At 46.9% G+C, this 26113-nt stretch overlaps 1 protein-coding gene across 1 annotated transcript in view; it reads left to right on the top strand.

Annotated features, from left to right (window-relative positions):
• NRP1 (neuropilin 1) overlaps positions 1-26113 on the top strand; it is a 279683-nt gene that overhangs the window by 118668 nt on the left and 134902 nt on the right. Inside the window, 2 exon segments of the mRNA XM_069648055.1 lie at positions 13392-13573; positions 20885-21112. Coding sequence (XP_069504156.1) covers positions 13392-13573; positions 20885-21112 — 410 coding nt within the window.

A 26113-nucleotide genomic window follows, 5' to 3' on the forward strand; every position in this document is an offset into this window, starting at 1 on the left:
GATGGAAACATTTAGATGGAATGGCACTAGATGCAATGGTTTTAGATGAAATGACCATAAACCCATAGGAGCATAGTACAGGACTCCAAGCCATCGGAGCATAGTACAGGGCTCCAAGCCATAGGAGCATAGTACAGGGCTCCGAGCCATAGGAGCATAGTACAGAACTCTGAGCAATAGGAGCATAGTACAGGGCTCTGAGCCATAGGAGCATAGTACAGGGCTCTGAGCCATAGGAGCATAGAACAGGGCTCCAAGCCATGGGAGCATAATACAGGACTGCAAGCCATTGGAGCCCAGTAAAGGGCTCCGAGCCATAGGCGCATAGTACAGGGCTCCGAGCCATAGGAGCCTAGTGCAGGGCTCCTAGCCATAGGAGCCTAGTACAGGGCTCCTAGCCATAGGAGCCTAGTAAAGGGCTCCGAGCCATAGGCGCATAGTACAGGGCTCCGAGCCATAGAAGCCTAGTGCAGGGCTCCGAGCCATAAGAGCATAGTACAGGGCTCCCAGCCATAGAAGCCTAGTACAGGGCTCCGAGCCATAAGAGCATAGTACAGGGCTCCCAGCCATAGGAGCCTAGTACAGGACTCGAGCCATATGGGAGGGGAGCAGAGGCATAGACTGGGTAGGGCATGAGTGGGCAAGGCCCACCCAAAATATGTAAACGCCCACTAAGCAGCTCTGTGTGGGCATTTACAGATGTTAATGTCACTGTGGTGGACCCAACTACATTCACTCCAGGCCCCACTTGTTAGACAATCCTGGCTACGCCTTTGGAGAGAGTGGGGGAGGGGGGCTAAACCATTTATCAATCAATAAAGCCCAGCAGAGAAGCCTTCCTTTGTCTGTTTGCATGACTTTGCGGAGCAACACTGCTAATCTGGCTCGCGCGGTGAACAATTGACATTAAAGCCATAAGCTTTATCCGAGGAAATGCAGCAAATGCAATATTTCACATTGTTTAAGGCTCAGAGTTCCATCAATGTCCGCTTTATTGTCCACATGATGTACACCGACGCGGGTGCACGATTTTAACTGATGAGGTAATGTCATTTTTTGAAGTTTAAAGAGCCATAACCTGTCCACTTTAACGAGTGATATCATCTTTGCGCTGTCCCCTCGGGGCTGTGTGTACACAGGAGTGATGCGCCCTGCCAGGGCTGTTAAGGGGGACATTAGCCATCATGAAGACATCTTTTTTTCTTTGATCTCATTACACTTGTCAGATGTGGTTATGCTGCTAGCGTCCTTAAGCATTCCTGAAATGAACGCATGGGGGTTCTGAACCCGGTAGTGGACGGGAACAGAGTAAGGGCTCTGTGTAAATTGATTATCGCGGTTTTATGTCAGATTTCAAAACAAATGGAAAGGCAGAGTGGCCTTTGCAGGCTTTCCAGGCGTGGGCTGGAGGCCGGGGTGCACTTTCGCCAGCTTGCCATCTTGCAGAAATGTTAATTCTTGAGATCAGACAGGGCAGGGTTGGAGGGGTTCATCCGCGCGCCTGCTCTGCTGGCACTCAAGGGTCTAACAGGGACGATAGTCTGAAAACAGAATTATAAAGCCAAATGGTAATCTATGATATGGGCTTTCAAATTAATGCTTTTTCTTGATTGTTATTTATTAAGTGGTGTCAGAATCAGATCACAGGAGCGCTAAAGCTATCTATTTACAACGGCGCTGTGTGATCTGAGGCCTACAACGCCCTTCAGCCAGTATATTCAATGGTAAGGGATCTTGGGAGTCGTAGGCCAAAACATTTACATAGTGCTCCAATAGTGCCCAGGGAGTGCAAACTAACCTAGAGGGTCCATCATTCCATACCAGTGCAACCACCCCTAGAGAGCGCTGTTTGCGTGCAAAAAAGTCGGCTAATCAGCTGGGAACTCGGACCGGATTCAGAGAAGTGTTTTCTAATGACGCAATACCATTGGAAAACCACCTAAATGTGGCCCGAAATCTGGGTGCTGATAGGTGCCAGTTGTTTACGGTAGGTTTAGCCTTTTGCACTCTAGGAGGCCACACATCTGAGTATAGCATCTAGCGCTTGGTGAACATGTTCAGTGATTCGCTGAATCTCCTTAGGTTTGGGTGATTTTAATTGCTACAAACTTCTCAAACCTTTCCAGCCAGGGCTTTAAGTGGGGTAAGAAATTGAGGGGGGGCTCACCTGGGACGTGGCTTGTGGGGGGCGTGGCCTAAAACATACGCAAATCGCAAGGTATGCACACAAATATATATAAATGTTATATATCTGTGTGCGTACCTTACGATGGTTTGTGTAGTATGCAAGCCATCTTTTCTAAACATAGAAATATGTAACATATTTCTATGTTTAGAAAAGATGGCTTGCAAAGTACACAAACCATCGAAAGGTACGCATACAGATATATAACATGTATATATATATTTGTGTGCATACCTTACGGTTTGCCTAGTTTTCAGGCCATTTTTTTAAACATTTCGGGTTTATAAAAGATGGCTTGAATTGTGTACTTTTCAAGCCATCTTTCATAAATCTCGAAAAACGTCGAGGATTCCCCATGTTCGCCGAGGGTTAAAGAAGCCTCGGCGACCTGGGGAAACAAAGGGACAGTAACTGCCTCTGGTGACCTCTCGCGCGAGGGGTCACCAAAGGCAGTTACTATGACTGACAGAAGTGGCAGCCAGGCACAGCATCGCTGTGGTTGGCTGCCACTTCTGTCAGCTAGCCTGACTTCATGGCAGGTGCATCTCAGCCGCGACGGCATAATGCATCCCGCCAATGTTGCATGCAGTGGGACAGGGGCCCCGGCAGGGCCCTGGCTCAGCCCCACTTTTTGGAGACTGCCGGGGCCCAGCCCCGGCAGGCCTGACCCACTTAAAGCACTGTTTCCAACAATTTGTCATGGTCATCCAGGGGTAAAATGAGGGTGATGCAATGGGGCCCTGTGGGGATTGCTACCATTCCCCATGGGGCCCTACAGCATTCCCCTCTGCCCTGCCGGGGCATAGCAGGTCCATGCGCAGCAGTGCTTAATGTTAAAACATTGTTCTATTTCCAGTCATCTTGTGATGGAAATAGAGAAACGTTTAAAGTATTCCTGGGGTATTGTGGGGGAGAGATCTCATGAGGGGGATGGGGCGGGGGCTAATGGTGCTTGTGGAGGAAGAACCAGTACTGGTCCACGCCCCGGAAAAAGTGACCAAGGCAGTGCTTTAAGTGGGCCGGGGCCTGCCGGGGCTGGGCCCCGGCAGCCTCCAAAAAGTGGGGCTGAGCCAGGAACCTGCCGGGGACCCGGTCCCACCGCACGCAAAATTGGCGGGATGCATTATCCCGTTGCGGCCGCAGCCGCGACGGGAGATGCGCCTGCCATGAAGTCAGGCTAGCTGGAAGAAGTGGCAGCCAACCACAGCGATACTGTGCCTGGTTGCCACTTCTGTCAGTCATAGTAACTGCCTCTGGTGACCCCTCGCGCGAGAGGTCACCAGTGGCAGTTACTGTCCCTTTGTTTCCCCAGGTCGCCGAGGCTTCTTTAACCCTCGGCGAACCTGGGGAATCCTCGACATGTTTCGAGGTTTATGAAAGATGGCTTGAAAAGTACACAATTCAAGCCATCTTTTATAAACCCGAAATGTTTAAAAAATATGGCCTGAAAACTAGGCAAACCGTAAGGTATGCACACAAATATATATACATGTTATATATCTGTGTGCGTACCTTTCGATGGTTTGTGTACTTTGCAAGCCATCTTTTCTAAACATAGAAATATATTATATATTTCTATGTTTAGAAAAGATGGCTTGCATACTACACAAACCATAGTAAGGTACGCACACAGATATATAACATATATATATATTTGTTTGCATACCTTACGATTTGCGTATGTTTTAGGCCACGCCCCCCACAAGCCACGCCCCAGATGAGGGCCCCCCTCGATTTCTTACCCCACTTAAAGCCCTGGACACAGCTCACCAAACATGCGGCTCTGCGACCCGGGAAAATGTGCATAGCACAGTTGGGGACTTTGGACCAGCCTTAGTGACAACACCACCTATTGAATGTTATGTTATGTTACTGGGCTTTAATGATGTGCAAAATGGCCACTGTAAAAGTTTCAGAATGCCTAGGCTTGTCCTTGGGTTGACATACTGCGTCCCACCTGGGGGAGTCCACACCTTACTGTACTGGGGAAAAGAAACCAAGTTAGCGGAAGATAAGCAGTTGAGAAAGCGAGAAATAAATGCTAGAAGCAGCGGGAGGTGAGACTCCAGTGGGGAAGAGAGCATTTTGTAATAGCCTGGGTGCATGTCAGTCCTGTTAGGTTGACCACGCTTCTGCAAAAGGGAAGCGGCAGATAGGTTGTAATGTGTTTTGGTAATTGTGTTGTGTTTCCAAGGCAGATTTGAAGAGGTGTAACCTAGTACACAATGTAATGTATGCATGAGGAGCTCGGGGGTGTGCCTGGGCAATCCTGTTAGTTGGGTGGCATAAATCCCCAGGCATCGCTATATGTTTTATGCCAGCCCAAACCCCAGACTGTCTGTTCTGTGACCGCAAAGCCTGAGCCAAGAGTTGCAGAGTCATCAAGCATTGGCAATTTCAGTAGTTTGGGCGTTTGTGTAGACATGGGAAAGGTATTTGCTAGGCACTGCTGTTGTGATAATAACTGGCCACTGAGGGTAGCAACTGCAAAATGGTGCGAGTACCTGGGCATATAATAGTAGTGCCTGGCAAATGCCTAATACTTATATGCAAGGCAAAACTGTTGGCTTTGGCAATGCTAGTTTTTAACACGACTTCAGTGAAGAAAAGGCATAGTGCTTATGAATCTTGTGGCTGAAGGCAGACCTGGTTAAGACATTTTTAATCGCACCTGCCGAGCATTTACGGTTCCAATTAAGCCATTAACTTTCAGAAGCCTGCTTTAAAAAACACTGGCAGGCACTTCAAGCTCAAAGTTTGATCGTAAGGTTTGATACACTTAGCTCAAAGATATCGTAGGAGGGTGTGTTTTGGGTAGGAAGGGGCAGGAAGTGGGTGACAATGGCCATCTGGATTAACTTGGACATGGGAAGTCAATGGGTGGTTAAATACCGAAGCACACACCATGCTGTGTGTCCCTCCTCATCTGCAATTTCTCCCTAGCTGTACTCTAATGCAATAGTGTTGGCTTATAAGTGGCACTTTAGTGCCACCTAATAGCCACAACTGAAAAGAGGCTGTGCATAAAGGTGAATGTTGTTGGCAACAGAATGTACGTTTGTTCTTTGTCACGTATTTTAGCAGATTTTATTTCAGTCTCAGTGAGACATGGTGGTGCCTTCCTTTGGAGTCGGCTGTCAGAGTGCAGTAATACATAGGCAACTATAGTGAGAAAATATAGCCTGAGGTCCCAATGCAGGCTGTGCTCCTTTCCCTGTATGAAAGGCAGAGGTGGGTGGGCAACAAAAAGGATAGGCAGGGAGAGAGGGGCCAGATGTCTCTTCTTCTGCATGCAGTGTCAGTCTGGCAGACCTATGTTATGTTATGTTATGCTACTGTGTTTTGAATGTCCCCATAAGGCTATGAGGTACTTTTTTGCGCGTGCAGCACTTTACGTCGCAGTCGGGCTCGATCACAGAACTGAGGAGCACAGGAGGGCATTGGTGGGATCTCCCAGGTAGAAAGCCAACAATGTGAACACCAAGTGTATATGGCCACTGTATTGCAAGTGCATTTTTCAGATATGGTGTAAATAGAAATGTGCAGGTTAAGTCACCCGACTAAGGGTTCTGCATTTCATGACACCTATTCCCGAGCAGCTGATAAAGTAGCTCTTCTGCTTGTCTCTCGCTTCTGGACCAATGAGGTTGTGCCAGCTATTGGTGTGGAAACCTGGGACAAGTGGGCACTGTTTGCTATGGTGATCACCGAGTCCCCCCAACACGCACATGGCAAACACAACACGTCTTTAGAAACAGAGAGCATTCATCGTGATCAATATAAACATGTATAGCGCAGAGCCCACATATTAGGATGAGTGGGCGCCGGCGCGTCCTGCTCTATGATTGACGCAGACGTTTGCACGTTTACACGTTTAATGATAATTGTTGGGAAGCAGGGTTTGAAGTGCCATGGCTCATTACATGGCTGTCTATCATGTGCCAGGTTTTATGACGAGACTAATTAGACATTGCCGGGTGCTTAATTAGACACAAACTGGGTTTGCAACCCTCAGCTTTGGCTATGGGTGCGTGAGCCCACCGTGGCAGCAGAGTAGCTCTGAAGTGACGCAGATGGGGCTGCGTGCAGCGATATCAGGAGAATGGTGCCCGCTCCGGCAAGGCACACGCATGGTCTGAAAAATGATTCTGACTACATTTCCTTGGAAGGCATTATTCCAGAAAGTTCTCCCTACAATCAAAGAATCGCATTCTAGCTAGCTCGTCCCGGGAGGATAGCTCAGTGGCAACGTGCTCGCCTTGGAAGCAAGGCGACACAAAGCAACACAGGTTTGATCCCCGGGTCCGCGCGTAGAAACTGCCTCCGTGCTGTGTGAACGCTTTAAAAATGCAAATAGATAAAAATAGCTAGTGAAGTTATTCGTGGTATATTTATATAAGTTTTATGACAAGATGATTTGTAAATATCATATTTAACATATTAACATAACTAGTCAGACCCACAACATATCCTAGGCTTTATCACCATCAGCAACGTCTGAAAGACGACCCACCTTGCTAAGGAAGCCCAGGTGGCATGCTACCAGGTCTCCCGGAACAGCCCCACCACCGAGGTCAGCCCTGTCCCCAAGCGTAGGTTCTCTCTCACTTAGAAGGCAGCCACGCACTTCTTGAAGTTCTCCTGGCCCCTCCAACATGCAGGAGCCTGCCGCACCACAGGAGAGAGGACATCCTACCCCAACACACGCATGCTGCAAGAGTTCCTGTGGTGTCCCTGTCAAGCCTGCATTACCTCCAGGATGGACTGCACCGGCATTCATTCCATTTGTCATGTGTATAGCGCCTTTCACCATAATTATGGTCCCAATGTTCTTTTGATTGCCAGTCCTCTGAGGGACCATAGTCCAAAAATGTGGGAAAGTTTAGGAGGAACTATTATGCGCGTGTGCATATCAGCCATTAAAGTAATGCGAGGGTGGCTAAGACCCTGCTAGTCACTCATGTCTAAATGCAGTGTGTATGGGTGCAGCGGCAGAGTACTATGGACAAGGGCGGGATTGTGTTTGAGGCGATAGAGTTATGTGGGAAGCTACAGTTCGAATTTCTGTCATTAAAAGTAGATTCATTCTTACGGCAGAGGTCCTGTGTAACAGCGGTTGTGTTATATGTGTGTGCAGGGGGTGCATCACCAACCCATCATACTCTCCAGCAGCACTCCCCTTCTCTGCGGTCAGTGCCAAACCAGGAGTCAAGACATCGACAGACTGAAAACAGAAAGCTACAAAACAACAAATGAATTAAACAGGCATTCGCTCACTTTGACCCGAGGCTAGAAACCACAAACCCACTGACATCAGACTTGTCCCCTTGTTCAACGAATTCTCATGCGATGTAAAAAACTCGATGGAATCGCATAGAGCCTCTGATCATTGATTATGGCTCACCACACAGGAGAGCCTCAGATCACCACAGTCACGATACCCGCTTTAAAGGTTGCTGTGGCCCATGAAGTTGAAATAAAGAAAATAACCCTGGGGCTGTCGGGGTGCGCCCCGTGCAGATGAATAAAACAGTGTCCCGTGCCCGGTCCCCAAAACCAACTGCCAGAGTTATGGAGAGAGCAATAAACACCCCTCCAAACTGGAGAGGAAACAGGCTGGACTGTCACAAACACACAGCACAGAAGTGGACACAGAGGAGGACAGGGTCAGACTGGGACAAGAAATAGGCCCGGTCACCCCAAAAAAAGTGGCCCACCCTTCGCATCAGAAAAGTGGCCCACCGCTCACCTCACGACCCTTGACCTCTGATGACATTACTGGAAGTGATGTCATTTGACCCCACCCCAAAGTGACATCCTGGGAAGCAATGAAACACGACCTTTCACCCCTTGACAAAACAGCAAGTGGCATCAAATAGCATTGTAGCTAAGTACACTAAATTACTGTGAATCCAAGCAGACGTCCAAGGCCAAATGATAATATGTTATTGTATAACACTTGGGCTTAAGCTGTTTTTTATAGAACGAATATGCATACAATATCACCCAACCTGTGTTGGTGCTCATTTATCGACCTAAGAAGGATGAAAGGCTTTTTGAAAAAAATGATTGGAAAAAAAATCTTTTTTTTTCTTCCAAACCGGCCCAGGCATGGCTAGAAACCGGCCCCTAGCCCCCAGGGACGATTTTGGCCCGGCCACGGGCTGAAAGGCCAAGGGGCCAATCCGACCCTGGAGGAGGACCCGTGGAAAGGAGATATAAGGTGAGAGGGCCAGCACAAAGAGAACAACGGGAGGTGGATGCCACGGGCACAGCGGGAAGTCTGACCCATAGGATGCTGCCCCATGGTACTGTGAGGTGAGTGAGGCCCGGTGGCGGCCCCAGGTCTACCAACACCCTGTGTGATTTTTGGCCCTGCCCCCTAAAGTTCTGTAGACTACAAACAAATACCGGAATGCAAAGAAGGAAAAAAAGTTCACTGTGGGAATTGGAATAGTTGCTCATGTACTCAGCCCTTTCTCTGGGAACAGGTTGTAGTGTGTTTAGGGCCGCGACAGGTGTGGCAGGATTCTTGAATAGGCACTGGCGGCATGCCTCTGTCACTCACTGTCATGTAAAGTGTCAGTCAATGACTTTCTATTAGTGAGTGGCTCACTAATAGAAAGTCATTGACGGACACTTTACATGACACTTTACATTGGGTGAGCTGCCAGTGCACATTGTCCGCAGCGCCCCTGTGCCACCACACCACTTGATCGCCCTTTGAGCCGGCTCTGGTGATGCCGATCCCACCTGATTCCTACCCCCTTGCTGTACAGACGAGTTTCTGCTTTATAACCCCTGAACAAGGCATCGTTTAATATAGCATAAGTATTGATAGGACTGGATTTGGTAGTTCACCTCAGAAACACCACAGTGTGTTTAACTTTTTTCTGTTGGTCATATGTTTATGTTTATTGTGTTTATATAGCGCTTTACGCCAAAGCGCTTTACATTATAACAACAAGGATACGATAAAAAACAATAGAAGCTATTACAAAATATGAATCAAACCAGTAATACGGTAAGTAGAACAATTTGCCAGAGAAGATAAACGAGGGAGGAGGGGGTGGAGAAGGGGGAGGAAGTGGGAAACAGGAAGAGGAATAGGCTGAGGATGAGAGAGGAGGAGAGGGGACTTAAGAGGAACGCAGCAGGGAGAGAGAGGTAAGAAGAGGAGGGTAAAAGGGAGGAGAGACGAAGGTGGGGACAGGAGTGTCAGGGAGAGGAGAGGAGTGGAGAAGAAAAGATTTCAAAGATTTCAAGGAGACATGAAAGGAGGAATAGGTGGGGATGGAACGGATAGAGAGAGGAAGGGAGTTCCAGTGGAGGGGTGCAAGGCGCTGAAAGGAGCAAAAACGAGAGGAGGCGCATGCAGACGGGGGGACAGAGAGAAGGAAGAGATCGGCATACCCGAGAGAGCGGAAGGAAGTGTAGAATGAAATGAGAGAGGAGAGATATGGGGGAGCAAGATCGTGAAGAGATTTAAAGACAAGACAGAGGAAGTGGAATTTAAATTGGGAATGAAAATAAAGCCAGCCAAGGTGAGAGAGCGAGGAGGAGATTGAGTCAGTGCAAAGTCATTTTTGCAGTATAAAGTGACTTTGCACTGACTTTGCACTGCAAAAATTCACTTTGCACAGTTCCATAAATCAGGGTTTGTGTCGACAGTGCAAACTCACTTTTCAGCATTGCAAAGTCACTGGCACAGTTCCATGAATCAGGGTTTGTGTCGGCAGTGCAAACTCACTTTTCAGCAGTGCACTGTGCAAAAAATTCCATGAATCGGGCCCTGTCTTTTTTTGTAATTCTAGCGCGATGTTTGCCCTTGCAAGAAATTCAAAGCAAATGCCCCAACTGCAACTAGGTCTTTTAAGCCCCTGCATGACATGTGAAAATGTTAGGGTCACGCAGAGTATGGCAAACTGTCCTCCGAACTTCCATTCCTGCGAAATTCGTGTGATTCGCATTTGTTGCGGAAACGTTTGCCCAGGACTGACTATCAGAATGGTGTAGAACATAAGATCAACCTTACCGAAACGAGGAGTCCCGTGCACTGCAAAACCATTGCACAACTGCCTTTTTCTCACTGCTTTATCACGTGGGGCAGGGAAATAGTGTACAGAGCCAATCATCAGTAGGCAGGCGGGGTGGAGAGGGCGGAGGTTGTGCAGTTTATTTATATATATATATATATGAGGGATTATGTTTACAGAAAAGGGGACAGAAATCAGGCATGGTTCAGATAGAAAACTAGCCTGAGCCACTTGGAATTCAAGGCAGAACTTGCCTGTGCAAGAAGAAGGACGCCCATTATACTCTGATAGGAAAGACGCCCTAGACAAAGACACAATTTAATTGTAGCGAATTAGACTCATGAGATTTCCTTTTTTCTCAATAATTGGGGACTGGAGCTGGCATTGTCTGCGAGCTTAATGTATGCCGTTCCTCTTAATCTCTCCAGGTTGCCAGATGATGTCTCGCGAGATGATGTAGACCTCTTTAATGAGCTGCATTTACTGGGTTTCTGCTGCGCTACAGTTGGAGGCCTTTCAAACAGATAACCATCCATGTTGGGGGATATTATCTTTGGGGCTATTTGACTGTTCCAGAGAGTTTTATTTTCACTGCCGTTCTGGATGAGTAGGCATCTGTGTTGAGTACCGCGCACGGTTCTAGGGCACCGCTTAGCGGTATTACCGAGGCAACGGATGATCTTACCGCTCCCCATAAAGCTATGTGTACGCATTTTAGAGACAGTCAAAATGAAAAGTGGAATTGAATAGCTCAATGGCAGGATAGATAACTATGCAGAGTTGCGCATTCGCTCAATTACAGGCGGGCGGTGTGGACTTTCCATGGCAATAGAAGGGTCGCCATTAAAAAATGTCTATAAAAACACAAAAACAAAAAAATGTGTTATTATTGTCACTGTATTCTGTATTAGTGGTTCGAGCTTAGTGTCTTGGGCCCTCAAGGCATGTTATGGAACATAGATTTGCATAGAGGAGCAATGATTGGTTGTGTGAGGCCTACTTCTGGGCCCTTTCTGAAGGGAAATTCAGTGGGAGAAAAAATATAGGCATGGAAAATGGTCCTGCTAAAAAATAAACTTGCCCTGAAAAACTGCATTGCACAGCCCAACCTGAAAGCAAAGCTTGCTCTTCAAGTCCGCAGATGCTGATACATAGTCCATAGTATTTTCCTACTCCCATCATGGGGGTGGGCGGAATCCGGGCGCAGTGGGTTTACAACACTGATACCATTTTGTGCAGGCTGCACAACCAGCCATTTGCACCCATTGGTCTGAATATCAGAATTGGCTCCGCTGGGCAGTCGGGGTCCGTGGGGTGTTGACCACCCACCTTAAGAGGGGGCCTCTGTGCTGGCATCTGAGAGGCTATGGGGAGTTCTCCCAACTCATCAGACATCTCCTCGGAACCACTAAGCGCCTCAGGAATAACTGCCCACTTTTTGCTCCCTAATGTGGAATTGGCATGTGAAACCGGTGAGCTGGAGGTGGGGTGGCCTTAGAATGTGGCACACACGCGTGATATTGTGCCGAAAAGCATTTTTTCTCTGTTGTCTGTATGAGCAGAGACTCCAGCTGGAGCAATTCTTCCCACTTGCACCAAGAGAAGTCCCGCCTACTGTCAGATGGTATTTACCAGCAATTGTGGAATATGGCACAGTGTCTGTGGAGTAGTTGACCTGGCTCCTCAAATATTTATAATTACATTTGTATGCAGACATTATTGATTAAGCAGCAAGAGGTTTTCATACTATTTTCAGCTTACAGCACTCGGCTGTGTTTTTTAGTTTGGGCTAATAGGTAGTGCCTTAGCACCACATATAAGCTGAAACTAATGCATTGGAGATAGGAGGGTGATGGGAAGTGAGGAGGGAACACAGATTAGGTCTGTTGTTTGGTTATTTTCCCACCCATTGACTGGCCATGTCAATCGCCCTAGTCATTCCCATCCACTAGCTGCCCATCTCTGTCCAAAGTCTTCCCTCCTGGAACCTCTTTTAGCTAGCTCTTTCAAACGGTAGCATCTAACTTTGTAATGTATAGGGCCTGCCAGTGTTATTTTAAGATATCGTGTGAGAATGAATGGCTTAATTGCTACTGTAAATGAGCTAGTGGTGTAGTCAAAATGTTTAAACCAAGTGAGCCTTGAGCCACTTGATTTGTAAGCAATGTGTATGCTATCATAGAAGTGCCTTGCACTGACATCCTTTTAAAAACACACATTGGCAAAGCCAACAGTTTTGGCTTGTATTAGATAGGTATTTGCCAGGCACTGACATCATATGCCCGAGTACTCATACCATTTTCCAGCTGTTGCCATTATGTGGCCGTTATGACCATTCGTGGCAAATCCTACACCATGCCTAACCAAGAGCCAAAACGTGCCAATGCTTGTTGTTATTATTTAACGGTGTCATCTATCCATGTGAAGTTATTGATGAGGGCACTTGGATGCTCAAGAAGCCAGTGTATCTGCCAGAAAGGAGGAGTAATAGGAACTTGCTGTGTCTGTATGCACGTAAATGTGGGCCTGGCTGCCAATGGCATCACTTGAGAATGTAGCAATTACAAATAAAAATAAAATATAATGCAGAGGATTGTTATCACTCATCAAATGTCAAGTTCTTCCTTGTTAACATTAACATGTATATATTTATAGACACACCATAAATACTATTTTTATTTCAGTGTACAATACCATCCCTCTGAGAGTGGCTGGAATAAAGCCACCCAGACCTACCCCCTCACTGTGACAGTAAGCTAGCATTTATCATTTTATCCTAAACTCCTGGCTATATGTGACTGGGCAATAAAATGGGCACTTGCCACAAGCGCCTCTCTTTGTCTGGGCTTTGTAGCTAACAGCATTTGTGTGTATTTCTGCATGGGGTCTGATCTGCAGCCTACTGTGCGGGCAGAGTGTTTCCAAGGACCCCAGACCAGCCCTGTCCTCTCCCCAGGGTAGTGCCAATTCGCTTTAAGCGGTGTGAAAGCAAGGCGCGTAACTGGTCAGCTTGGTGACTTGGCCTTCAAGTGAATGGAGAGTGGGTGTTCTTGCTGGGTGGGTTGGGTATCTCCTTTTATATCAGTTCCTAGAGACTGCTGTTACGCTGAAGTTGCCGCAAATCACACATGCTCCTTTGCTCTAACCACCTTCTTGTGTTTATCCACCAGGTACGACTACGTGGAAATAATCGATGGCGAGAACGCCCTTGGAAGATCCATGGGCAAGTTCTGCGGGAAGATTGCCCCCTCGCAGCTGGTGTCCTCCGGACCGTTCATGTTCATCACGTTTGTCTCCGATTACGAAACCCCCGGAGCAGGGTTTTCCATTCGCTACGAAATCTACAAGACAGGTGAGTTGCCCTGTGCATCCTGTGATGGCTTCCATTGCGCCCGCGTAGGACCCTTGCTACCAATATGTCTTCACCAAAAAAAAAGAACATTTGGATGAGGTCACGGACGGGACACTGAGTTAGGAAAATGGGGGCTAAGGATCTGCTGTGCCAGCTCCCCACTAACACCCGCTCCTCTTATGAAAAAGCAGCAGCTCAACCATACAGCGTAGAGGGCTATGTCAACCAGTGAGATGTTTTGTTGTTGAATTCATGCCATCTCTTTTTAGCTCCTGCATATCTTGTGGCAGACTTAGTCGATTCATGTATTGTTTTAGTGAATGTATTTTGTATTTTATTGTATTTTATATAGCGCCTTAAACCAAAGCGCTGCACATTTTTAAAAATAGGGTACGGTGCAAAAGAATGATAGGCAGTAAACATCAACCCTGGTAGCAAGCAATCAGGGGTAATGACGAAAGTGGGTTTTCAGAGAGAGACGAAAAAGAGAATAAACAGTAATTGAGCGGAGAGAGTGGGAGAGCATTCCAATGTAAAGGAGCAAGAAGCTGAAAAGATGGGAAACGGGACTACGCACATGGAGGACGGGGAACGTTCAGTCTAAAGAGACAAGAAGAACGGAGAGAACGGGAATTTAATGATTCCTGTTTCACGGAACTGTGAACTCCTGGCCATTTTGGGCCAGATTCTCGAAGAAATGTTGGCGCAGGTGATGAGATGCTCCAGTGCAAACCCGCTGCACCAAAAAACAAAAAAGATATGCATTATGCACGAAGGGCCTATGAAAGTGGGCTTCAACTGCCCTCGTTCCCCCTTTGTGCATTTTCACAAATCAGGGGGCATGTCTGCACATTTTAAAGCACATCCCATATTCATGATTCGGATGCCCTTTAAAATGCAAACAACACCAGGAAATTCACCTGTGTCTTTTTGCAGAAGCACAGGGGTGTGTGCATTGCATGACTGGGCCATATCCTACACATGGAGCAGCAAGATTATGAACCTCTGCTGTCCCATTTGCATTTCTATCCCTCAATCACGATATACGTGCTTCTGGCACGCTGACATGGGCTTCCAGCACTCACATTGTTCATGGAAGCCTGTGCATCTTGTTCAGCCGCACCACGGCTCCCTTGAAATGCGCATGGCACCTTTGTGAATAAGGTGGCTTGCGTATTTCACAAACTAATGCAAATAAAAAAAGTGCATCTTCCGGGCATTTTTTATTTGCACTTGTGTTTGTGAATCTGTCCTCATGAGCCCTGGTATGAGTATGGTGGTAATGGTAAAATTACTGATTATGGGATGATAGCTCAGGGGCAACGTGCTCACCTTTAAAGCAAGATGACATGGAGCAACACAAGTTTAATCCCTTGGTCAGTGCTTGGAAACTACTGGGTATTAAGCGCGCTATAAATAACCTATCATATGGCAAACACCTCCTGTTTTTAAAATTCCACCTAATTAGTTGCCGGGACCACATGGATATTTAAACTCACGTAATTCTGATAAAATCATTCATCTCCTTTGCTGCCTAGAAGGCAACAGTGCCATAAAGGACTGTCCCAGAGGCAAAACTTTGTTAAGGGGACATTATGGTTAAGTTGTGCTACTAAAAACCTATGAAATTCAGTGAAAGAAATGTTGTTAAAGGGACATTATGCTTCCAGGTAAAACCGAAAACCCCCTGAAATTCGCCAGTTATGGTAAACTAAGCAACCATAACTCGCGCCACCACTGTGCACTGCTAAGACTAACACCCAGGACATCAAATGTGACATCACAAATGTCATGCCAAAGCGAGAACCCGTGGTACTAAAAAAGAGGATTGTGGCGTCCCCATTTAGGAAGGAAAATCCTTTTCCAAGATGGCCACCATGGAAAGGGAAGGCGGGGGTTCCATACAGGGCCCCACTTCGCTTTCCATTGCAGCCTGCAGAAGGCAAAAAGAAAACCCTATGACCATATTACCACAAGCACATTTTTCTTCCCTGTCAAATCTATCCTAATTTCGAATAACTTACCACAAAGCCAGTCCCAAGTGGACATGGCCACTTTAATCCTATGTTTTGTCCCTTCTGGTCATGACCAGTAGCCAGATTGTCCGGATCATGATCTTATTCCATGACCCGGACATTCTGGCCTCTGCCCATGGCCACAGGCTACCCCTCAGTCACTAAAGCTATACCGCTACTTTTCTTAATGACACTTGTCAAATAAGAAAACACTGCCACATTTGCAAAACCATGCTTGTAGATCCTTGCCAATGCGCCTTACGCAAGTTTCGTAGCCAAACTCGCCCATAATCACCTACGTGACGTGACGCAGAACCCAAAAATCAACACACATCGTCTCACAACACAGCACGTCACAATTCAGAATATTAAACCGTACTTTAAAAGAAAACAACAACACTGTACAATTTGTAAAGTACTTTTATTTCAGAATAAATGCTCCGAGAACATCAGACTATTGCCATATTAAATTAAATTGCAAATTTGTTTCTTCGCTTGCGATCCAAAATGTTTATCGTGAGGCATGCGTTGTTCTTTTTGCGTACACAAGGTGTTTGTTTTCGGTAAAAGAAGCGCTTGGGTCGCACGGTGAATTCCAGTGCTTCTGCATCAATTTAGGGCTAGACCACCATAAAGGATGTTATGTTGCTCCTAATCACTAGTACAGCGTAAGGGCATATGGGCCCTTGGCGATCATCCCAAAAAAGAGTCACTGTGATCCAGTTGTTCACAACTATGTTCAGCTGCCGGTTGAAAAACCCGTCAGTTGGCTTCTGGAATCTATGACAATCTAGAATGGCAGAATATATCTGTTTCGAAAACATAACAGAAATGTGTCTCACTACCCGATCTTTATTACAATTTATCTATTGACTTATTAATTCGGCATAGAGTTTAAACTAACGATTAGCAGAGACATGAAACAATCTCAACAGAGAGAAAACAACGTGGAAAGTGGTACACAATTCGAGATGGTCATACATGACATTTGAATTAAATATTAGCGTTCAACCTGGGGGAACCGAGTGGTGGTCTACATGCACCTCGATGCTGGACTCCCCATAAGCACGTTAAAAACACCCTTACACACAAAGGTTGTACTTGCGTTTCATTGCAATAAGCCACACAGAACAAACAAATAGAATGTAACCCAGAAATAATGTTCAGATAATAATAAGTTAATGCTTGTTCCAGTATACAATTGTCGAAAATCAGACGTACATTATATTCACTATTTCCATTCTCTTGGCGTAACTCAGACCGTAACGCTCACTGCGTTCGCACCAACAATTCTTCATGAACTGAATTTACATGTTCCTTATCCACTTTTGGAATGCATAACCTTATCATATCTTCATTATTACAAACCTCCTTTCATTCAATTCCTTTCGGAATGGTCTCTTTCTCTCAAGGTCAAAAAACAATTGAACATTATACTATGTGTCCGATGCGTGGGCTTCCTTAGCTCGCAAGCAAAAATTCAAAGCTGGTGACCTTCAGTCACAATCAAAATACATTCTTACTTAGCAACAACTTGCCTCACTGCATCCATGAGAACTGTTATTCTGATCCACGTCCATCAGGCACTGCAGGTGGCTGCCTGAGGTGCCAGGCTCTAGGGGGCGCAAGTCTGACTCCATTATTATGTTTATTACATTTTAACACAGACACATTAGCCCTTTATTTGCCGCACTCTGGGTATAGCACCAGCTCATCAATTTATAAAGCTCAACCGTTTTAATTAAGAGTGTAAAATAACCTGAAATTGCTTTGATTTAATATTAATAAATATTGGGCAACCAATATAAACAATACAGAGGAACGGGCATTCGGAATGTAGTATTACTCTGTAATATCATAAGGTAAGGTTGGAGTTGCAGACTGCAGAAGCAGCAATCTATGTTTACAAGTCCACAATTCCATGATTATATATCTACATCCCTTGAATGCCAAAATGCAATCTCTTTCACCTGTACTTTAGGCACATATTGTGGAACACCTCCAAATCTACTGTGTGACTTTTGTGACAAAAAACACCAATTTTTTGCTTCTTGCAGCCATATCCCATCCCTTCCTCATCACCCTCACCTCCCCAGAGATTATTTGATAAGTTTGACAAGTGCAATGTTGTGTTTTTTAATATGTTTTTACCGCGATGTCCGCGGGCACCAAACACGGATCCAAGATGGTGGGAGCTTCGAAACAATATGACGCACTTCACGCTCTTCACCAGCCAATCAGTGAACATGCCACATGTCCGCGGACATGACGTGAGCCAATTAGCCAATCGGTGTCCTGTCCGCGGAGCGAACAGGGAAGTATGTCCGCGGAGCGGACATAGATATCACTAATTATTTTAGACCTACTTTTTGATTGTTTTTTTAAAAATACTGGACGGGTTGTCACCAAATTTACAAAAGCACGCTTTTTGGACCAAGCCGCTGCTCCTGCTGCAAATTTGGTGAAAATCCATCCAGCGGTTTGGGCTGTAGGCATGCGCAGAGTTTTTTCCCCATTCAGTCGATGGGAAAAAAATATATTTTGGGACCCCCCTATAACTTTGCCCCCCCTGGACCAAACCTCACCAAACTTTGCAAGAAAATGTAGAGCGGGCCATATACTGCAAAGTTTGGTGAGGATTCGTCCAGGGAGAGCGAAGTTATAAGCCGCCCAAAAAGTGCTCTTCCTATGGGATTAGAAATGTAACCATAACTAAACAGCCACTACCGTGGCTGTGTAATTTATATATATATATATATATATATATATATATATGTATATATATATATATATATATATATTCTACAATTTACGGCAACCCCCCCACCCCCCCGAGATGCTCCCAGGCCAGAAAATACTGAATCACCACCCCCGATATAACAAATGCCTATGGAGCAAAAATCCTCATCCTGTGGCACTGTGTTAGCTTGGCAATGTAATTACATATTACATCACATTAGTCTTATCATGAAAGAGGTGCTACTTGAGGAACCTGTAACGCAGTGCCCCCACCACACACTCCTGCGTGATTTGGCCTTCAGGAAGCTGTTGTGCAGTGGATTTATATATGAGTGTTATCAGAGTAGGCTGCACGTCCAAGGCTTTAAGTGGGCTGGGGCTAGCTGGGTCTGAGCCCCAGTAGTCTCCAAAAAGGGCTCCCAAGCCGAGGCCCTGCCGGGGCCCAACCCTAACTAGCCCCAGCCACGCTGATACACGAGGCAGCCTGTGTAGCTGAAGCGCTGCAGTTACAAAGGCTGCCTGCTGGTGTCAGCACTTCGGATTAGAAAAAAGAAAAGGCATTGCTGTCTTTTCTTTTTTCTAAACCAAAGTGTTAGCATCTGCAATCAGCCTGTGTAACCGTGCCACACTTCCGCTACACAGGCTGCTTGATGTCTCTGTACTCAGAAACAGGAGGGAGGCTGCACTGCCGAGCTCTCCTTTTGTTTGCAAGTAAATAGTCATCACGCACCATGAAGCACCTTGGCTTCGTGCTGCATGAAGACTTTAGTCAAAAACAAAAGGAGAGCTGGGCAGACCAGCCCCCTCTCTTTCTGAGTACAGAGCCATCAGCAGCAGGCAGACCTTTCATCCAAGGAACCTGTAGTTTAGTATTACACCACAGGGCTCCTTGAATGAAAGGGCTGCCTGCTTCTTGCGAGCTATGCACGCTGGTGTCACACCTTAGGTGCGCCGAGCCCCTACTTTTGTTTAAAAGGAGGGGCTGGGCGCCCCATAACTACTCCTATTACCTGCCACCCACCCCACTTTGGCCTAAGTACACCATAAGGAAAGCCCCCCTCGATTTCTAATCCCACTTAAACCACTGTGAACGTCACTGTGCACGTCGATTTCCAAACTGTGCAATTGCCCCGCACAGTCTATCCGTCACGATCGATTATTTGTGCTTGCATTTACCTGACAGGCTAATGCTTTCCCACTACTAAAATCGTCCAACTACGGCAAGCCCTCTATGTTGCCTGCACAATGGCCACAATTAGGACAACCGTAATCCTCTCATAATCATTTCTGCTGTCCGGGATTCTTACTAGATGACAGTTTCCGCAGAAAAAACCTAATTGGTGTTTTATTTGCTACATTAGGGGAGTTTCATATGTCAACATTGCTATCAGGTTACTTTTAACAATGCCGCCTGGCAGCGCGCAGTTCGCCACCCGACCCCAGCAGCAACACTTAACTGCCGCTGCCGCACCTGTGTCAACAGCGCTGCAGTGAGTCAGGCGCTCCGGCTGCGTGGCCCGGTTGCCGTCCACGTTTAACTCGTCAAGGGGCCCAGGTCACATCTGGTGTGGTTGCTAAGCCCACAGCACAGGGAACCTAAAACCACGGCTCCCCTCCACTGAACTGGAAAAAAACACAGCCATTCTTGTAAATATTCTGTCCAGTATCATAGCTGTCAGTGTCAACCTCTAGATTTACAGGTTCGGCTTTAAGGGTGAGCCATAATGACTTCTCTAGGGCTCTGTCAGGATTTCTAGAACTTATGCTTTCACTGCCCTGTCCTTCATGCTTGCCATGTGTCGTGTGGCATGCATAGATTTGGAGTGTGGTTTGTGGGTTGCACTATTAGGGCCGGTAAAAGGCACAGATTGTCGCAGTTGGCTTAAATTAGTCCCAGGGCTCAATTCGAGGGTACATGCGTATCGACCCACTTTTTTCAGAGGGTGAACTCAGTGCCCCAGCTAAAATGATAAACCTTGAATTTCCTCTTTGAATTTATGAATTTAAGCGGACCTCAGGGATCGAACCGCAGTTGCCAAGCTTGTATGTTGGACACTTCACCACTGCACTATATAACCTGCTGAAAAACGACAGACAACTAAAGGTAAAATGACCCATTTCGATAATACAAGTCCGAGGGAAAACATTTGTAGTGGTTCTTGGAGTTTAAAACACGGACACCTTTTAACATTTTCAAAAACACTTTCAGAAGAAAATATTCTTTCTTGGTTTTGTGTGTTGATTTTATAAAAAGGCAAATGCCATTTGTCCTGTGCAATTTGGGTGGTTAAGCAAAGCTAATTTCAAGAAATGTGCATATTTCACCTTGATATGCTAATTTCTGGTGACGTCACATCCCATTGCGTTTGTTGATGAGTCACTTCCCACTTCATTTCTGAGGACTTGACCCCTGATTGGTCCCATACGAATAGTAACTGCACACTGAGGGTGGAGGAGATTTTTGAACTGAGAGGCCTAGGATGGAACCATAGACATTTTCTAGCTAACAAATTAGATCTGTCACAGTGAAAGCTAACTTTGTCCCTTTGTTCTCCAGGGTCGGAATGCTCCAGGAACTTCACGGCGTCCCATGGAGTGATCAAGTCCCCCAAGTTCCCGGACAAATACCCTAATAACATGGAATGCACTTATATCATCTTTGCACCCAAAATGTCGGAGATAATACTGGAGTTTGAAAGCTTCGAACTGGAGCCAGACACCAACCCGCCGCGCGGGGTCTACTGCCGCTATGACCGACTGGAAGTCTGGGATGGGTTCCCTGAAGGTGAGAGACAAGTGTCCTGGAAATTAACCTGGGTCCGTATCCGACCGCAATGGCTGTCTTGCTAAATGTGAACGAGTAATATGGCATTGTTTAGGCGTGTGGAGGCATGCAGCAGTGGTGTGCAGACCAGCCCTGCTCTAGCATGGGCTCGTTTGTAAAGGTGGGCATGAGTGGCATGCAGGTTACCCGCTGAATGGTGCACATAATGGCTTCCGCTTACTCTAAGCGAGTAGGCTGGAAGATGCTATGGTGATCGGGGCAATGTAATTCATGTTCCTGCATGACATCATCAATTCCTCCCCACTTTTGCAGCCTGTCGACATCTTTTTTTCCCACCTTTTACCATTATCTGGTGACTGTCAACAACATCTTTTGCCTTAAGACAACATTTTCCACCTTTCACCACATTCTGTGCTCACTTTTTTATGCGGTATTACAGACACTTTGCACTGGTGCCGAGCAATTATCACTAGGGAGACATTCAGACGTTTTTGCACCAGAGCAATGCTTCCCCTAGCACTAGTGGTAAATGTGCCCTGGTGCAAAAAAAGTATTGAAAGAATCCAGTTGTTAGCAATTGCTGTGTTTTTCCCCAGAGCGCATTGCACATGCACCGAGGCAAAGTATTGTAGCATGGAGCTTTATGTCAGAAAACAATGGGCAAATGTGTGCCCTTGTGTGTTGCAGCTGAATGTTCTCCTATAGGTTCGACAAATATATGGCATGAACTTCATGTGAAGGGGCATGGATCTATGTGAACACTGCTCCATCGAAAATGCAAAGAAAATGCTGAATACACCAAAAGTGTGGCGCAGTGATCACATACATCACTTTTGCCTGCATCCTCATGCCCGCTTCCATTTTTCTCCCTACTTGGCATTTGGCGTCACGTTCCTATGTCTGCCACCGACTCCCCTCTATCCCTGCGACGTCACTTCCCTTTCACTAACGTGGGTCGGAACTAGCGCCACAGGTTCCTTTTTTAAATTGTATTTCTTACTTTATTGTCCCCTGCTATCCATGTAATGAAATCAGGGGACACCCCCACAACCCCTGAACCCTTTACACCAAACAAGGGGAGCGGGGGATACCACCCCGCCCCCCCTTGTTCGGTGTAATGGCATTCAGTATTTTGGTTGCAGCCGAATGCACAGTAAAGGCAGTTTCGGCATTTTGTTGTCGCCATTTTCAGGCATGGCTGAGAGGCGTGTTCAAATAGCCTTCGACTCTCTTCATTCATGATTCCCTGTGTGCTTCGCCATGCCAGAGGGGTGGCTTCAAATGGGTCTACCACACCGGGCATCGCCGAGTAGTGCAAATGGTTTTTGGATGCTATTTAGACATTCAGAAAAATAAATCCAGGAGACCCAAAAATCACAATCTTTCTCAAAGTGCCCCAGCACTGTCAGCCAGGAGCCTGTCGCCCAAACTCTGTAACAGATCAGCTTACTGGGAGTTACTTTTTTAATAAAAATATATATTTTCACTACATTATAGAAAGCAATAAATTGAAAGAGGATGTGAGCACAGGTGGATCAGATTGTCAATTAAAACTGTTCAATAGTGTGGCAATAAGACCTGAGGCGGTGGGCCAATACCGCCCCAGGTAATGCCCCCGCGGCCATAGTCACAGGCCCGAGCGTAGCAAGGGCCTTAACGAAGCCCCCGGGGCATTACCGTGGGTGGTATTGGCCCGCCGCCGAGGGTCTTATAGCCATTAGTACCATGGCCCATTAGACCGGGTTACTAATAGCATATTCTTCTGTTTTGAAACGCTGCTGCGTTTCGAAACAGAAAAAAAAATAGTGAAAAAAAAGGCCTCCGGGAAAGGGAAAACGTAGTCCGTTTTCCCTTTCCATGGCGGCCATCGGGAGTGGTCGCGCTGGGAACAGAAGTGTTTCCAGTGCGTTCGCGCTCAAGAAAAGAAGACAAAAGAAGGTAAGTGGGGTTGGGAGGGCGGGGAGGAGATAGTTTGCGGAGAAGGGGGTTGGAGGAAACAAAAATGTACCTGAGTCCCCGATGGGGGACGAAGGCAACCTCCAGCCATGGGGAGGCTCGGAGCGGGGATTGCCCTGTTTCAAGCCTCCTCATTGGCTACGGGGCTGCCACGCCCCTCGCCGGGAACAGAGTACCCGGCACGCGCGGGATGCAGTGGCATACACGGGAATACCGTGTGGTATGGCTCGGAAAAAGAGCCAATCCACACATTGTATTCCCAGTGCGCAACAGGGTACTAATGCTTGTTATGCTATCTTCAATTATCACGTGTATCTAATGCTGTGGCAAGGCTCTCTACCTCCAGAGCAGACTGACGTCAGACTATATGAGCATAAGGTGCCACTCCACGAGATTTAACCCGTATCTCTCCCAGCACCCCTTCATTCCCACCGCACCCCACACATAACGATCAATGTCAAAGCATTGCACAGCCTTCTGATGATTGCTACAGTGGAACTATTCAGTGCTTGCAATATTGTCCGTTTGTCCAGGCGCTGGCGCTGATATGTAGTCAGAATGGTAGCTCAGTGGATTGATGGCCTTGCTGCAGAGACAGGACCAGTCCTTCAGCGAGGGGTCTCGCTGGGGTCACCAGATTGGCCACACAAACAACACAGTTGACCTCTTGGACAAGGAGGGCAGGGAAGGACGCCCTAAAGGCATTTTCTCAGAGGTGCCACACATTCCTGCACTGTTCTGTGCATAGAAACGTGTGCCCTCTGAACGCCACAGCTTCCCCTGCCAGCCGCCCTGCTTCTAGTGGCAATCAAATGAGCAGCATTAGGTTGGGTGGGGGCCGTAATGCCTACTGTTTACAGCGAAGTGATACCCAACTGGGGGTTTAGTTTCATTCAGCCCGGCCAGAAAAGAGCTGGGACAGCTAGATAGCCAGGGCTAGAAAAGACATGTTTTCAGGGGAATGTTCTGTTTCAAATGTCCCTACTCTCAGAAATCATAAGATCAGAAAGTCCTGCCGTGGGCATACTATTTTAATCCCAAAATGTAACTGTACAAGGTTCGGATCCCCTCAAGCATTCTTAGATGTGCATAGCTCTCCCCTCCTTCTTGCCCGAAGGACCCAAAAGCCTCGCTGGTGGAAGGCTGGCACAACATTCAAATCGCTGCAACATGGCATATCATTGTATGCCACGCGGGCTGAGGCGCAGGTGGAAATCAATGTGTTGCGAGTTTCTGGGCAGGGGAAATCTTTGGCCTGAGTATCTGATCTGCACCTCCTGTGCAAATGGCGCATTGTACCATTTGCGCTGTTGGGGGACTATATATTGGTATTGCTAACTCTGCACCTGCTACCATTGTGGGTGTGCATTCTGGAGTGGGCTTCCCCTTCTTGTCATGTTGGGCTTGGCTCATGCAAATGAGACGACCTGAGCGCCGGTGCGTATGCAGCATATTATGAAAGCATGAGCATGGGACTCAAGCATTATGCATGTGAGCTACCAAGAAGGTGACCCCCTGCACCCGGACCCCCAAACATTGAATGTCAAAGGAGGAATGAGGGTTCCAGGCATTGTTGGGAGAGGAGTGCGGGAGGAGCCTCCCACCATGGGAGGGCAGTTGCAGACTACAGGCCCACTTCAAATCTCTTTTTGTTTTTTCACACTTACTAATGAAGGGTGAACACATGCCACATTGCTCCCAGGCACTGTGCTTACATGTGTGCTGAGACTTGATGCTGCCTGGTACAGCATCTGGGCAGGCTAAGGAAAGTCTGTGTAGCTGCCTAAGGTGCCAGCAGCAGGTAACAGAGACGCCATTTTGTTTCCCAACAGCATCCAATGACCTGTACAACTGCTGCAACTCCTTCTGTCTGGCCCAATCCAGGACAGAATGCTAGCATGCTGCTCCCCGGGGCAATGGCACCCCAGAACTCGGATGCACATTTTGCACCCACTTTTTAATACCGGCTCCTTACTAGACATTCTGCTTCTCTTTGAACGATTTTGTGGTGGTGGGGAGTTCCAGCGCACCCACCACTCCCATCAAAGCTACTATCTAAATGATCATTCTCAAGATGGAGGGGAGAGCCTGTGCAATAGCAGTGTGGTGAAGATAGCGCACACGGCTGCAATCAGATGGTCTCCGCACCGAGGAGTGTAGGCTGGTGCCCAAGCTGCTTAGGCCAACTCCGCCACAAGGACGATTCAGTGTGGAGAGTGCAATGCAGCAAAAATACTGCTGGCATTATATTTATGAACCTTCATTAGGCCCATCATCTTATGCAGGGGTAATAGAGCACTACTGCCCTTTTAAGAGTCAGTGTTTCTGCTGGCCCACTATTGCCAGTTGGCCACACACCAATAGTCGCTCCCAGTTCTATGTCCACCTTGCATGTGGCTGTGTTTCAAAAGCACGGGTGATTGGGTGTTATAGAAGGGACCACCCTTTTGCCACCATCACTATGCACTCGGCGTGGGTTGATCAGTTTCCGTGTCCTGTACACATTGTGTAAACCATCGCCGAATGTGCAGATTCAGGATCCATCTCTGTGCGATCAACTGATTTTCGAAAGATTCAACACCTTTCATGGCTGTGCGGTTCTGGGTGAACGGAGGATAGCACTGGAAGCAAGACAGCGCAGAGCGACAGTGGTTCGAATCCCGGGTCCACACTTCCAAACCGAACTCAGGGATTAAGCCTGTTATAAAATAAAAACTAATACCACCACTGAAACACAGAAATTCTTTTCAGGAGCACGCTTCAAGTGGTGCAGGTCAGTGTATAGCAACGAATGCAGAATACGGGCTTCCCTTCTGGACCCCACGTAGCCTTGGGATCTCAGTCCAGAGAGCAGCTTTTTGAAGCCAGGTCTGGAAAATGCAATTAGTACTCCTGTAACGATTTTTAATTGAATGCACGGAAAATAGGGCAACTTAAAGCATTGCATCGATCCTGATTTACTTAGCAGGGAAATAGTTCAATAGAAGCTAATCACTGCTCGCGGAGTGCTGAGATGATGAAAGACACACATCTATCCTGCAGCTT

This window comes from Ambystoma mexicanum, chromosome 2q, assembly GCF_040938575.1.
Source record: "Ambystoma mexicanum isolate Mex_15411 chromosome 2q, UKY_AmexF1_1, whole genome shotgun sequence".
In the NCBI taxonomy this organism is placed as follows: domain Eukaryota; kingdom Metazoa; phylum Chordata; class Amphibia; order Caudata; family Ambystomatidae; genus Ambystoma; species Ambystoma mexicanum.